The sequence below is a fragment of the Oryx dammah genome, unplaced genomic scaffold, assembly GCF_014754425.2.
Source record: "Oryx dammah isolate SB20612 unplaced genomic scaffold, SCBI_Odam_1.1 HiC_scaffold_26, whole genome shotgun sequence".
Lineage (NCBI taxonomy): Eukaryota > Metazoa > Chordata > Mammalia > Artiodactyla > Bovidae > Oryx > Oryx dammah.
Genome location: NW_024070210.1, coordinates 51,810,157 through 51,827,088, shown reverse-complemented (window position 1 = coordinate 51,827,088; position 16,932 = coordinate 51,810,157). Strand labels below are relative to the sequence as shown.

Below are 16,932 nucleotides of genomic sequence, written 5' to 3'. Positions count from 1 at the left end.
AAGTACAGGTGGAGGGAGACTGTTGGCTGGGCTCAGTGATCATGTGATTCTACTGGCTGGACTTCCAGGGTAGGCAGGGCTGCTGGCTGGGTTGCACAGTCAAATGGAGCCACTAACTGAACTCTGCCATTCCCTCTGGTCAAGTGGGGTCACTGTGTTCCCTGTAGGGTGGTTGGACCCCCAGGATAGGGCTTCAGGCTCCACAATTGGGTAGGCTGCTAACTGTGCACCACTGGTAAGGAAGGTCACTGGCCAGAATCCCTGATCAGGCAGGGCCACCAGCTGTACTGTGAAGTCAAGTGAATCTGGAGGCTCTGCTTGTGGTCAAGTGGGATTGCTATCTTGGCTCCCTAGTCAGGTAGGGTCACAGGGTATGTTCTGCTTTTAGGAAGTGTTGTTTGTTGGGTTCCTTGCTAGGGCAAGGCCAAAGGCTCTACTAAGCAATAAAGTGGGGTAATAGGCTAGGTTCCACTTCTAGGTAGAGTTATAGGCTGGACTCCAAGGCACCTGGGTCACTGTTAGGCCCCCTGGTCAGGGAAGTTACGTTTTATTTTCAATGACTATATTTTCTAGAAGCCCAATTTGGTTGTTTGTCAATTCTGACTTTTTATTTTTTGGCCACATCATGTGGCTTGTGGGATTTTAGTTCCCCAACTAGGGATTGAACCCAGGCCCTCAGCAACAAGAGCAAAGAGCCCTAAACACTGGTCTACCAGGAAATCCCCCTGACTGTTAATTTTTGGTAAGCTCTTATTCCTTTGTCATATTTTCAAAAAGTGTGTGTGAATACTCACACATACACATACATACATATATACACACACATCCATTTTATCCAATAATTCCTATATATGCAGTACTTAGGAGTCTGATTCTGCTTATTGTTGTTTCTTCTCACTTTATTATTTATGTGATTTTTTTTTTCCTTGTGTTGGTCTATAATTTCTGATTTACATTTATGTTCCTTAGAACTTAACTTGCCTGTGGGGAGCCTTGAAGACTGCATATTTGTATTTGCTTCTGCCAGGCATCTTAGGCTACTACCAGAGATCATTCTAAGGTAAAATATCTATTCTGGTTTCTTCAAAGTGGTTGGGTAATGTGAATTCTAAGTCTAAATCCACATAAAGGTTGTACTGTGGTTTAGAATGTTTTAGGAATATCTTTTACACTTCTACTCAGAATCAAGACTAAGACAGGTAAGTTTCTTTATGAATTCTCTGCAGAGTATGTTTTTTCCCTAGTTCATCCAACCAGGGTTCCACCTTTGGGTCTCTAATCTGTCTTTCTCCCCTACAAAGGCCCCAGGCTTAGTACCCTTTCCTCTGTGAACAGCCTTTGTGTCTAGACTTCTGGACTTTAAGTTGTAGGGAGAAAAATAAAGATGTTCATGTCTGCTGACTAGTAATATCTGCTAAGGAGAAAATTCACAGGAAAAAAAATTACTAATATGTTTACTTTTTTCCTGTACAATGGAAGGAAGGGGACAGGAGATCTTTCTGCACTTGGCAAGCTTGTAGGATCTATGAGAAAGAGTGACGTAACTCAGGAATAATATAAATACAAATAATTAGAGGAAAGGAAACATGGTTTCTGTAAAGGAATTCCTGTTAAATCATCAACGACCTTGAAGTGGTATTAAGCACGGAGATAATGAGATAGAAGAACCAGAAGAATGATTTAATTTAAAATTTCCAGACTTCCCCTGGCAGTGCAGTGGTTAAGACTCTGTGTTTCCACTGCAGGGGTGATGAGTTCGACCCCTAGTCAGGGAACTAAGGTACCATATGCTGCATGGTGTGGCCATAAAAATAATGATGATAAAAAATTGTCACAAATCTCTAACAAAGTCAGCTTCTGAAAAATATAATCATCAAGTACAAACATACATAAACAAACATATATGGCCACAATGGGCTCTGCTTTGGCAGGAAATTTGCCAAGCTTATGAAGACTCATGACAGGGAAAAGTATATGGTTCTATGATTGAGCAAAGAGCAGCAGATGAGTTTCACCAGGGGCAAATCCAGTTTAAAGTGTCACTGAAACACAATGCAAAGTATAACACCATACAGAGTCCTAACGAGACAGCTCAGCTTCCCCCCAACACAGACCTCTCTCATCTAAATGCCTACAGTGCCCCCAATCCACAACTCGGCTTCAGCCCTTGTGATCCATCTTCCAACTGCAATCAAGACCATTTAAAAAAATAACATAGAGTCTAAAAGTCCATTCCATACATCTGTGTCTCTTTTGCTGTCTCGCATAGAGGGTTATCATTACCATCTTTCTAAATTCCATATATATGTGTTAGTATACTGTATTTGGTGTTTTTCTTTCTGGCTTACTTCACTCTGTATAATTGGCTCCAGTTTCATCCACCTCATTGGAACTGATTCAAATGTATTCTTTTTAATGGCTGAGTAATACTCCATTGTGTATATGTACCACAGCTTTCTTATCCATTCATCTGCTGATGGACATCTAGGTTGTTTCCATGTCCTGGCTATTATAAACAGTGCTGCAATGAACATTGGGGTACACGTGTCTCTTTCAATGATGATCCAGAGAGATGATATGGGGTGGGAGGGGGGAGGGGGGTTCAGGATTGGGAACTCATGTGTACCCGTGGCTGATTCATGTCAATGTATGGCAAAACCAATACAGTATTGTAAAGCAAAAAATAAACTAAAATAAAAATCCATACAGTAAAAAAAATAAAATAAGATAACATAAACTGACTATATCACCCTACCTGCTTAAAATCCTTCAATGGCTTCTTATTGCTCTAGGGAAAGAAACAGGAAGTCCTGACTGTGTAAAGTCCTGTACGCTGGCCTGCCTCCTCTCTAGCCTCATTCCCCACCCTCAGGCCCTGACCCAGCCCCTTCTACACTGTGCATATCCTTCACGTCACACTTCTCACACAACAGGCTCTTCCATCTCCTGGGTCCTCACCGCACTGTTTACTTTGTTGTTCAGTCGCTAAGTCAAACCCAGCTCTTTGCGACCCTATGGACTATAGCATGCCAGGCTCCTCTGTCCTCCACTGACTCCTAGAATTTGCTTAAACTCTGTCCATTGAATTGATGATGCTATCTAACCATCTCCTCCTCTGCCACCCCCTTCTCCTTTTGCCTTCAATCCTTCCCAGCATCACGGTCTTTTCCAATGAGTTGGCTTTTCACTTCAGGTGGCCAACGTACTGGAGCTTCAGCTTCAGCATCAGTCCTTACAATGAATATTCAGGATTGACTTCCTTTAGGATTGATGGGTTTGATCTCCTTGTAGTCCAAGGGCTAGTGAATGCCATTCATTCTTCAGCTCTCACTCAGATCAGAACACTGCCTCCTCAGGAAGGCCCTACAACCAGGCCTCTGCCACTAACCCCAGCAGCACTACTGTACTCATTTCCCCCAGCTGTTGTGACAGATCACCATACACTTGGTGGCTTAAAACAACACGTTTATTCCCTTTTGGTCCTGAAGGCCAGAAGTCTAAATTCAGTCTCACTGGACTCAAGTTGGGCTGTGAGTGGAGGTGGTCCCTTCTGAAGGGTCTGAGGGGAGAATCATTCCCTTGCTTTTTTCAGCTTCTAGTGACTGCCTGTCTTCCGTGGCTTGTGGCCCCCTTCCCCACCTTCAAAGCACATCACACTACAATCTCCACTTTCATTGTCACATGGCCTTCTCTCCTGATTCTGACCCTCCTGCCTCCGTCTTACAGGGACTCTGGAGATTACATCAATAATGATGATTCAGATAACATTACTCATCTTAAGATCCTTAATTTAATCACATTTGCAAAGTTCCTATTTGCCATTTAATGTGCCATAACTCAGCAATGGTCACAGGACTGGAAAAGGTCAGTTTTCATTCCAGTCCCAAAGAAGGGCAATGGCAAAGAATGTACAAACTACTACACAATTGCACTCATTTCACATGCTAGAAAAATAATGCTCAAAATTCTCCAAGCTAGGCTTCACCAGTACATGAACTGAGAACTGCCAGATGTTCAAGCTGGATTTAGAAAAGGCAGAGGAACCAGAGATCAAATTGCCAACATCTACTGGATCATCGAAAAAGCAAGAGAATTCCAGAAAAACATCTACTTCTGCTTCATTGGTAATGCTAAAGCCTTTGACTGTATGATTCACAACAAACTGTGGAAAATTCTTAAACAGATGGGAATACCAGACCACCTGACCTGCCTCTTGAGAAATCTGTATGCAGGTCAGGAAGCAACAGTTAGAACTGGACATGGAACAACAGGCCAGTTCCACATTGGGAAAGGAGTACATCAAGGCTGTATATTGTAACCCTGTTTATTTAATTTATATGTAGAGTACATCATGAAAAATGCTGGACTGGATGAAGCACAAGCTGGAATCAAAATTGCTGGAGAAATATCAATAACCTCAGATATGCAGATGACACCACACTTATGGCAGAAAGCGAAAAAGAACTAAAGAGCTTCTTGATGAAAGTGAAAGACGAGAGTGAAAAAGTTGGCTTAAAACTCAACATTTAAAAACCAAAGATCATGGCATCTGATCCATCACTTCATGGAAAATAGATTGGGAAACAAAGGAAACAGTAACAGACTTTATTTTCTTGGGCTCCAAAATCACCGTGGATGGTGACGGCAGCCATGAAATTAAAAGATGCTTGCTCCTTGGAAGAAAAGCTATGACAAAACTAGACAGCATATTAAAAAGCAGAGACATTATTTTGCTGACAAAGGTCTGTATAGACAAAGCTATGATTTTTCCAGTAGTCATGTATGGATGTGAGAGTTGGACCATAAAGAAGCTGACTGCAAAGAATTGATGCTTTCAAACTGTGGTGTTGGAGAAGACTCTTGAGAGTCCCTACAACTGCAAGGAGATCAAACCAGTCAATCCCAAAGGAAATCAATCCTGAATATTCACTGGAAGGACTGATGCTAAAACTGAAGTTTCAATACTTTGGCCACCTGATGTGAAGAACTGACTCATTGGAAAAGACCCTGATGCTGGGAAAGATTGAAAGCAGGAGAAGGGGACGACAGAGGATAAGATGGTTGAATGACATCACCAACTCAATGGACATGAGTTTGAGCAAGCTCTGGGAGACGGTGAAGAATAGGGAAGCCTGGCATGCTGCAGTCCATGGGGTCACAAAGAGTTGGAATGGTTGAGTGACGGAACAACAACAATGCCATAACATATTCACAGGAATTAGAACATGGTGATATTTGCAGGAACCACTAATCAGCCTGCCGCAATCATGTACCTTTCCTTCAAAGCATGTATCACCATTTAGTAATAACATAGCATGCACTCATTCAAGTGATTATTCCATTAACATTCATCAGCTCCCTAGACTATCAGCTCCACAAGGGTAAGAACAAAGCCTATTCTTCTTCAGATTCTCAGCACCCAGGTCATGTTCATCTAGGCCCAGAAATATTTATTGGATGAATAGATGGATTATTATCCAGTCACTAAAAACAATAATTAGGAAGGTAAAGTGGTAACAGGCTACAAGGAAACTTTCCCTGTGAACTTCCATTACGGTTTTCACTTTGTACAATAAATAAAAACCAAAAGGGGAAAAAATTGTAGTATAAAGAACATCAACCAAAACAGATTTTTCTAAGTTGATTACTCACTTAGTATCCAAAAGCTGAAGCTGGTGGTTACTATCTCTGTGGGACATCTTCAGTTTGGTGCTTTGCTCTGATATTGATAAGTCCACTCTGTTTAAAAGCTGAGAGATCTGGAAAAGAAACTTCACTTGTAAATACCACATCAAACCTTTTCAGAGGTAATTTCAGAAAACATTAGTGACATGTATTCTCGTCCATGGCATTAAATTCAATCTGATGTAATAAATTCATTTAGGAGTCCACCTAATCTCTCCACTTCTAATTCTTTTATACACACCCATCAAAAATCAAGACCAGGGGAGTTTCCTGGTGGCCTAGGGGTTAAGATTCTGGGCTTTCACTGCTGTGGTCCAGGTTCAATCTTTGGTCAGGGAACTGAGATCCCAACAGGCTGCAGGACATAGCCAAAAAAAAAAATGAAGACCAGCAGTACTGCCAAAATATTCATCATGCAGTGAGCACTCAACTACAGATCCCTGTTGAGCAAGCCCAGCTCCTGCCCAGGACCAAGACTTCCCCCTGCTGGCACAAAATAGAAGTCATTTTTACCTTGGAATTTCTACCCTTAGTGTGGCTACTAGTCATAAAGGATGGGATTTTTATCACTTACAAAACCCATTAGGTCTCAGATTTACCTCCAGATGCAGGTTAAGTTATCAGGAAACATAATTTTTCAGCTTCCCAGGTGAGGCTAGTGGTAAAGAACCCACCTGCCAAGGTTGTTGGCATTGGCATGTAAGAGATGCAGGTTCAATCCCTGAGTTGGAAAGATCCCCTGGAGGAGGGCATAGCAAACCACTCCAACATTCTTGCCTGCAGAATCCCCATCGACAGAGAAGCCTGGTGGGCTACAGTCCATGGGGTCGCAAAAAGTCAGACATGATTAAGCAACTAACACTTTTTCTTTTTTTTCATTCTAATAAAAGGGGGTACTTAGTCAATTTATTGGATTAGACATATTTGTATCCTAGCTGCCTCCAATAAGGATCCAAAGCTGTTTCTGTAAAAAAAAAATTAATTATTATAAAACCATGAAGTGGAATTCTCCAGGCAAGAATACTGGAGTGGTCTCTCTTCAAATGAAGAACAGCAAGTAAAACAGACATTGCAGAGAAAGTCCTAGAAGACAGGCCCCATTATGGCAAAGGAAAACTTCTAAGTAGCCAAAAAACAAACTGTGAAATGCCAAGAATTTTGCTTTAAGAAATTAACCTGTGAATTGCAAGGTGGAATACTCTGAAATTTAATAGCTAGCCAACCCTCTAGCTTTCCCCATATACAAACTGTGTGATGAGGCAGCCCATAAATCCTATGAATAAACTATTTCCTGAATCCAAAATTGGGATTAGTGGCCTGTAAAAGCCTGTAAAACAACACTTTTATCACTTATCTGTCTAAGACACGGTTTTGGAGATATAAGTTAGAATTTCTGGAACATATTGTTTGAAGAATGAGGGAAAAGAATACTTAAAATTAGGAGTGTACTGACAAATCTTGGCATTTTGGTTGCATTCTTACAAAGGGCCACTCCAGTGAAATAGAAGGAGGAAGAAGAGGGATGCTTATGCTGAGTGCCCTGACTAGTTTCTCCTGCAGGAAATAATTAAACCCATGTTATTCTTAGATAAGAACAAATACCCACTTTCAAAAAGCTACCTAAGAAAAAAGCTACCTGAAACAGGTCATACCTGTCCCTCTGCGTCTTTGATTTTTGTTTCCAAGATGAGTTTGGCAGCTTGCTGTTCTTTGTTCAAGTGCTGGAGGCCCTCATAGGTTGTTTTGTGCTCGGCAGAGAGTCTGGCTATGCTGGCGTCACATCTATCCAGATAAACAACAAAGGAAATTCTTATCAAAGTTTTAAAACATGCGCTGAAGCTTCCTTGCATACTATAAAGTGCATGATCCCACTCAGAGAAACTACACTATGAATCATCCCTTTTAACAGAGATTTGGATGAATTTAGAGAGCTGCTCACATTATGGTTTTTAAGTTAAACCACAGGGATGTTGCTCAGTAAGACTAGAGATGTAACCATTAACAAAACAAAGGCTTTACAATGCTCATCAGTACAAAACTGAATATGCAGTGAGAGCCCAGGAACAAAAGCTTACAGAGTGAGCCAGATGTGGCCTGTCACTCTACAGTGCCCCCTCCACCTCTCAAGTTCAGGGCCTCTGGATTTTGGAGGCAACTTCTACCACATCTGAAAGCACTATTCCCATTTTACCAAACCACCTGTAAGGCTATGTGCTTTGAGTGTGCTCCAGAGCAAGGGAAAGTTCTGCAGCTGGTCCCAGGTACTCTGCCCTTGAGCCTTATGACTCGGCAGTTCTAAAGGTATGCAAAGTATCTGTGGTAATCTGGGCTATGAAGCCTCTGTCAAACCCTAATAGGAGAGTCACAGAATGACCTCCTAGGAATTGAGAGCAAAGTCATGTCCTGTTCCAACACAATCATTCCTGCATTAAGAAGGACCCGCCAGCTTGCTACTGGGCTCCAGTAGAAACGACATGCCTAAGCAGGGGTCACTGGGGGACCAGGCAATCTGGGCAGCCCATTGCGAACACCAAGCCACAGATGTGGGCACGTGTGCAGGACGCTATCTTGGAGGGGAAGGAATACGTAGACATCAAGCCTAATGGTCCTAAAGGCAGAAGTAAATTACGTGAGCCTGGACTCCCGTGGCTTCTGTTCTTACTACTGCCAGCTTTCCTTCAACTCACATGTATGGCCTCGGATCAAATGAGCTTAAAATACATACATGTTAGGTACTCAAAAATGAAAGAGAGATTAACATCCATCACGAGAACTCTTATTTTTTTTTTTTAGGTAGAGATTTAAAAAAAGAACAAGCGGTTAAGAGAAGAAAATTAGAAATCCTAAAAATAAGCTAAAATTTTCTTAGTAGACCTGACAAACTCTAGACTAAACATGATTGAAGATAAAATCAATGAATTATAAGAAAGTAGCAAGGAGCCTGCTCAGAATGCACCAAAGCCAGACAGAGATGCAAAACATGAAGAAATAGTGAAGAAAGAGAGAGGACAAATAAAGAGATGCTAACATAAGTCAAAGGGAGGTTGAAGAATTTTTTAAAAAAATGGAGAGAATGGCAAAGAAGCAATATTTCAGGTGTGAGTGCTGTAGATTTTCTAAGACTGAAGAAAGACATGAGTTTTAAAGTATTCAGTGAATACCAAGTGGCATAAGCAAAACTAAACAGATCATGGTGAAATTCCTATAACCCAAGATAAAGATAAAAGCTTAAAAGCTACCAGAGACCAAAGACAAAATGATTTTTTTGACTGACTATAAGATTGATAGCACACAATAGATACCAGAAGACAATGAATATCAGAAGATATTGGAGAAACAGCTTCTATGGACTGTGGGGAACAAATCTATTATCCAAGAATAAGTGCAAAATAAAGACATTTCAGACATACAAAGATTAAGAAATGCATCGCCCACACACTCATACTGAAAAAGTCATTAAATAATGTGCTTCAGTAAGAAGAAAAGAACACCCAGAGAGAAGGAGGAGGATGCAAGAAACAACAAACTGAGAAAATTTTTGGAAAATTTAATTTTTTGTAGACTCTGAAAGAAGTAAGCTACTAGCTCAATTACTTCAAACTTCTTGAGATTTTACTTGGTAATGACTCACATTTTCTCTAAGTTGAACAACCTGTTTAGCTTAATCATTTGATTAAAGTGCTATAATCCTCTTTGGAAATAACAGAAAATGTATTAGGATAAAAATTTTAATATTGATGAAAATATTTTTAATATTTTGAAACACAATCTGAAAACTGCATATAGACATGTGTAAATTTCAATAGTCATAATGAAATAGACACAAAGCAGCAATCATGTCACTATCCATCTATATTGGAAATATTTTTAACATTTACTGCCCAACATTGGAGTTTGTAGAATTAAGCTACATCACACATTGCAGGTGGAATAGTAAATTTTACAAATTTTCTTGAGGGCAACTTGGCAGTATATACTCCAAATCTTGAAACATGAATATATTTTGATGTACCCTGCAATCTAGGTATTAACCCCAAAGAAACAAAAGTGTGAGCAAAGAAAAATCAAACTAAATTCTGAATAAATTCTTTGTACAATTTTCTGCTTTTCTAGGATAAAACCAAAATCCTTCAAAATGCTTAGAAAGAGTAAGTCCCAAGCCACCTACCTCCCTGCATCATCTTATATATTCTGTCCCTTTTTTCCTCTGTACTCAGCCACACCATTACATTGCAGGCCTTTGAACTTACTTCACTTCTTCCCCACTTTAAGGCCTTCACCCAGGCTGTTCTCTCTGGATGAAGTCTTCTTCCTTGACCTTATCACCTGACTAGGTACTATACATCCCTCAAGCTAAGCACAATAGTCACTTCCTTACTGAACCCTTCCTGGAGATCAGGTATAGCAATTAAACACTTTCCGGATACCCCACTTTTTTCTTTTGCTGAACTTCTTAAAATTTATTATTATTACTATTACTACCACTATTATTATCATTTTCTACTTGCTGTTATTGTCCAGTCTCTCAGTTGTGTCTGTCTCTTTGCGACCCCAAGGACTGCACCATGCCAGGCTTCCCTGTCCTTCACCAACTTCTAGACCTTGCTCAAACTTATGTCCATTGAGTCTGTGATGCCATCCAACCATCTTATCCTCTGTTGTCCCCTTCTCCTCCTGCCTTCAATCTTTCCCAGCATCAGAGCCTTTTCTAATAAGTTGTCTCTTCACATCAGGTGGCCAAAGTATTGGAGTTTCAGCTTAAGCATCAGCCCTGCCAATGAATATTCAGGACTGATTTCCTTTAGGATTAACTGGTTTGATCTCCTTGCAGGTCAATGGACTCTCAAGAATCTTCTCCAACGCCATAGTTCAAAAGCATCAATTCTTCAGTGCTCAGCCTGCTTTATGGTCCAACTCTCACGTGCAACTCTCACATCCATACATGACTACTAGAAAAACCATAGCTTTGACTAGACAGACCTTTGTTGGCAAAGGTCTGCTTTTTAATATGCTGACTAGGTTGGTCATAACTTTTCTTCCAAGGAACAAGAATCTTTTAATTTCATGGCTGCAATCACCATCTGCTGCTCACTTTATTCACGGCTCACTTTATTCAGTTAATTATTTTTAAATAACTGTTCCTATTTTAAATCCTGTGTCATCATTCCCTTGTTCTCCTTTTAAGACTGTATTGCACACACATATACATGTCTGTTTATGTATTAATATATATATACACATATATATTGTGAAGAAGGCAGTGGCAACCCACTCCTATACTCTTGCCTAGAAAATCCCATGGATGGAGGAGCCTGGTAGGCTGCAGTCCATGGGGTCGCTAAGAGTTGGACATGACTGAGCAACTTCCCTTTCACTTTTCACTTTCATGCATTGGAGAAGGAAATGGCAACCCACTCCAGTGTTCTTGCCTGGAGAATCCCAGGGACAGCGGAGCCTGGTGGGCTGCCGTCTATGAGGTCACACAGAGTCGGACACGACTGAAGCGACTTAGCAGCAGTAGCACACATATATATTTCTTAAAAGTATGTGTATGTGTGTATTAGTTGAATTCAATTGTTACAAAAGCCATTATGTCATATGTAATATTTTGATACTTATTGTTTTCACTTATTGCTAAGCTTCAACTATATTGTTAAACAGTACAGTAGTTATTCATTTTAACTACAAAATAACATTCTATTGTTTGTTACAATTTATTTTCCAAACTTCCACTAATGGGCACTTTGGGTATTGCAAGACTTTGCTATTTCCAACAATGCTGCTATGAACATACCCTCCTGTGGTACAAGTTATCTTGGGCATAAACTGATGGATCTCAAAGTATGTGGATATGCAGCACTGAGAGGTAATATCAGCCCTCACTAGTTTATACTCCCACTAACAATAGGTAAGAGATCTTGTGCACCTACACCCTCTCTAACGCTTGGCATTTTTGGATATTTTAGATGCCAATCTACTGGGAGTGAGAAAGCATATATTGCTGCTTTTTGAAATTTTTATTTCAATATCAACCAATGCTACTGAATCTCCTCACATGCTTATTGGCCATGTGTATTTCTTCTTTGATGTCAGTTCATGTCTCTTACCCACTGTTACACTGGATTGTTTGCATTATTCTCAACTTGTACATATATTCTTGACACAACTTTTTACTATACAATGTCTTCCTCCATTTGTAACTTCTCATTTTCTTATTTAAGAATGGTGAGCAACACTTTAAATAACTTCTCAATGCCTTCTATATCAAGAAGAAATCCTCCCCTACCAAAAGGTCTAAAAGATATTTCTCTGTATGTTTGTATTAAGTTTTAAGTCTTATGTTTAGTATTTAAGTCCTTTACTCATCTGGAGGTGATTTTATATCTGATATGAGATAGGGAAAAAATGAATCTTTTTTGAAATGGATAAATTTTCTAGCTCCATTTACTTAACAGTCTCTCCTTTCTCCACGGATCTGCTATGCCGTCTATGACATATATCAAAGTCCCATACATGTGTGATTCAATTCTGGACTTTCTATCCTATTCCACTGTTCAATTTCTCTATCCCTAAGCCACCAACATAACATCTTAATAACTACAGTTTCATAGCAAGTCTTGGTATCTAGTAGGGCAATTCTCCCCTCTTTGGTCATCTTCATAAGTATCTTGAGTATTTCTGACTTTTAACTGATGTACAAACATTAGGATCATCTTATCAAGTTTCTCCATAAAACTCTGGAATCTAATTGGAATTTCACTGATTCTGAAGATTAATTTGTGAAAACTGATATTTTTAAAGATATTAAAGACTTCCTACCCTTGAATATAATACCTGTTTCTATTTATTTATGTTTTCTTATTATTTCTTAACCATTTTTTTTAATTTTCAAGAAGTCTTGAACAATTTTTGTTAGATATATGCCTAGTTATTACACATTCCCTGATTTTAGTTTAAATAACATCGTCATTTTAAGTATGTTTTCTAGTTGTCTCCTATTGGTTTATAGTAAAGAAACTGATCTTTGTACTTTAATATTAGTAACCACCTTGCTAAATTTACATTAACAGATTAAGAGAGAAATCTGTGATTTGAATAGATGCAAAAACTATTGAGAAAACTCGATACAAATTATAAAGAGTCTTAGTAAATCTGGAGTGCAAGAAAACTTCCCAAATTTGATGAATCCATGATTAATCATCATCCAAAAAATGGAAAAACTCTGGAAGTATTCTCATTAAAGTTGAAAACAAGAGAAAGATGCTCCTTGTTAAATTTCTAATGAACTGTACTGAAGATTTTACCCAGTACAAGATGACAAAAAAGAGAGACTAAGGATATGAGGATCAGAAAAGAAGAAATTAAACTGCCAATATATGCAGATGATATGATCATTTCTACAGAAACTCCCCCCAAATCTATAAACCAGAATCATAAGTAAAAGAAATAATTATTTTGCAATAATTTGCTTAATGTCTATCTCTCCTATTAGAAGGAATATAAACTACATTTAAGGAAGAAGGGCAACTGCCTTTTCTATCACTAAAACCCCAGTGCTGAGCACATTGCCTTGCTTGTAGTAGGGGCTCAATAAATACTTGCCAATGAATGACTATAAGGAATATTTACTACGTACCATGCACTGTCCAAGATGCATAATATTATGCATGAATTAAACACGGACTTATGCATGAACTAAATATTAGTTCATTTAGTCCTCAAAATCATCCCACTCACAAATGATGCCTAAAAAACAATATCAAATACAGACCCTTCTTTTTACTTTTGAGCTCAAAATTTTTAAGCAAAACATTATCTAAATTATATTTAGAGAAATCTGAATTTTTAAATTACCATGAAATACACAAATATTATTTTCCAATTCAAATAACAGCTTATTGGATGGAAATTTGTCAGATGGAAATTTACATCATACAAGTTTATCATCTTCATAAAGCAGTTCAAGGGACAGACTATGTTTAAATAAGTTACTTGAAAAGGTCTCAAAATGATCCTAAAGCCATGGCTCACAGATTTGCACTAGCTATAGCTTGGCTTCCATATTTTGTCTCACTTGGAAACACAAACACTACAACATTGTTGTTGTTCAGTCACTCAGTCATGTCTGACTCTTTGCAACCCCATGGACTGCAGCACACCAGGCTTCCCTGTCCATCATCTCCCAGAGCTTGCTCAAACTCATGTCCATTGAGTCAATGATACCATCCAACCATCTCATCCTCTGTCTCCCCCTTCTCCTCCTGCCCTCAATCTTTCCCAGCATCAGGATCTTTTCCAATGAGTCAGCTCTTCACATCAGGTGGTCAAAGTATCGGAGCTACAACACACATTTCCATTAATACAGGAGTGGCTAAATATATTAAATTATGATACATACATGGAACAGAATATCCCATATTTAATTAAAAAGTCAGTTAGGTCATGTGCATACTGGAAGGAGGCCCACAAAATACTGCCATGAAGAAACAAGTGACGGAATAGTATGTCTTCCTGAACCAGGGATCAAACCTGTGTCCCCTGCACTGGCAGGCAGACTCTTAACCAATGGACCACCAGGGAAGCCCCCTTCCTTTCTTCTCAAAAAACACACATCATAAAAGGCAGTCTTGAGGCTCACATGTAGCTGTAGGCATGACTCAATAGATTTAGTTAAACAAGAACCTGCACTGAATTCCAACCAGTTGTCCTGTTTTATCTTGATGTAATATTATAGATGAACTGCTAATGTATTCATTCCAAAATTTCCCTTTTGGGGTCTCTGGACAGCTGTCTTCCAGGTACAGCTCTTGGCTGTGGCAGTTAGGTGGCAGAATGACTCTATCACTTGGCTGTCTGATCAATGATGGCAAGGAGGTGGTTAAAAGTCCAGAACAGAGTCCCAAATGTCTAACCACAGACATGACTTGAGTTTCATGCTTAGGCAGATCTTCTCTTACAGCTTGTGACATGGTAGCATATGGCATTTAAAAAGCAATGACACTTACAGAATGCCTAAGTCATTCATTTTACTTCATCTCTTCACATAGGCATTTTATAATCTCACAACCTTCCAAAGGTAAATACACTACAATAAGATACTCTGAGAGAGAGACCACATTCATACAATATTTTTTACAGTAAACTCTTATAATTATTCTATTTTATTATTAATTATTGTTAATCTCTTATTTTGCCTAAGTTATAAATTAAACTTTCTCGCAGGGATAAGTATATAGGAAAAAACATAGTATATATATAGGGAGGCTTCAGTGCTATCCCCAGTTTCAGGCACCCACTGGGAGTCTTGGGGTGTATTCCCTTGGGACTACTGTATCATAATCTAAGCTTCTAATATGGGTGTTATGGCCTAACAAAATATTGGCATTATCAAGAGGTTTTATGATATGTATGTATGGCTGAGTCCCTTCACTGTTCACCTGAAACTATCACAACATTATTAATAGGCTACGTGCGTGCTCAGTCACTTCAGTCATGTCCAACTCTGTGACGCTATGGACTGTAGCCGGGCTCCTCCATCCATAGGATTCTCCAGGCAAGAATACTGAAGTGGGTTACCATGCCCTCCTCCAGGGACCTTCCTGACCCAGGGATTGAACGCACATCTCTTGCATTGCAGGCGGATTCTCTAATGCTGAGCCACTGGGGAAGCCCTTTAATCAGCTATATGCCAATACAAAATAAAAAGTCTAAAAAAAAAAAAAAGAAAAAAGGAGGTGAGAGACCGGAGTAGAAACAGAGAGAAACATCCTATATCATCCTGAGAAGACCTTATTATTGTTCTACAACTTGTTTGTCCCCTTTGTGTAAATTTTGGTCTGTTCCCATGTTTTCACTGCATTTTGTAAGAGAGCCTTGGGATATATCTATATTAGAAAATAATTCAACATTAATAAAAGGGGTTCATGATATAGGAGCACCTCAGTATATAAGACAAATACTAACAGACATAAAAAGAGAAATTGACAGTAACACAATAATAGTAGGAGACTTTTAACACCCAACTCACACCAATGGACAGATCATCAAAACAGAAAATTAATAAGGAAACACAAGTCTTCAATGACACATTAGATGAGATGGATCTCATTAATATCTTCAGGACATTCCATCCAAATGCAGAAGAATACACCTTCTTCTCAAGTGCACATGGAACATTCTCCAGGATAGACCGCATCTTGGGTCACAAATCAAATCTCAGTAAATTTAAGAAAATTGAAATCGTGTTAAGCATCTTCGCTGACCACAACGCTATGAGACTAGGTATCAATTACAAGGAAAAAACTGAAAGAAACACAAACACATGGAGATTAAACAATATGTTGCTAAACAACCAACAGGTTACTGAAGAAATCAAAAGGGAAATCAAAATATTTCTAGAAACAAATGACAATGAAAACAAGACAACTCAAAACCTATGGGATGCAGCAAAAGCAGTTCTAAGAGGGACGTTTATAGCAATATAATCCTACCTCAAGAAACAAGAAAAACATCAACTAGCCAACCTAACTTTACACCTAAAACAACTAGAAAAGAAGAAAAAAAATTAGTAGAAGGAAAGAAATCATAAAGAGCAGAGCAGAAATAAATGAAAAAGAAATGAAAGAAACAACAGTAAAGATTAATAAAACCAAAAGTGGGTTCTTTGGGAAGATAAACAAAATTGACAAACCTTTAGCCAGACTCATCAGGAAAATAGAGAGAAGAATCAAATCAACAAACAGGAGAGGTTACAACAGACAATGCAGAAATACAAAGGATTATAAGAGACTATTGTGAACAACTATATGGCAATAAAATGGATAACCTGGGAGAAATGGACAGATTCTTAGAAAAGTTCAATCTTTCAAGACTGAATCAGGAAGAAATAGAAATTACGAACAATACAATTATAAGCACTGAAATTGAAACTGTGATAACTGTGATCAAAAATCTCCCAAAAAAACAGAAGCCCAGGACCAGATGGCTTCACAGGAGAAATGTACCCCAACATTTAGAGAAGAGCTAATGCCTATCCTTCTAAAACTCTTTCAAAAAACTGCAGAGGAAGGAACAACAGACTGGTTCCAAATAGGAAAAGGAGTATGTCAAGGCTGTATATTGTCACCCTGCTTATTTAACTTATATGCAGAGTACATCATGAGAAACACTGGGCTAGAAGAAGCACAAGCTGGAATCAAGATAGCCAGGAGAAATATCAATAACCTCAGATATGCAGATGACACCACC

The 16,932-nt window shown here is 38.9% G+C and overlaps 1 protein-coding gene across 1 annotated transcript in view; it reads right to left on the bottom strand.

Annotated features, from left to right (window-relative positions):
- FAM81A (family with sequence similarity 81 member A) overlaps positions 1-16,932 on the bottom strand; it is a 60,208-nt gene that overhangs the window by 10,278 nt on the left and 32,998 nt on the right. The window contains exons 4-5 of the mRNA XM_040226638.1: positions 7,338-7,467; positions 5,653-5,759 (exon numbers count right to left, since the gene is read on the bottom strand). Of these exons, the coding sequence (XP_040082572.1) occupies positions 5,653-5,759; positions 7,338-7,467 (237 nt within the window). The remainder of the gene's footprint in view (positions 1-5,652; positions 5,760-7,337; positions 7,468-16,932) is intronic.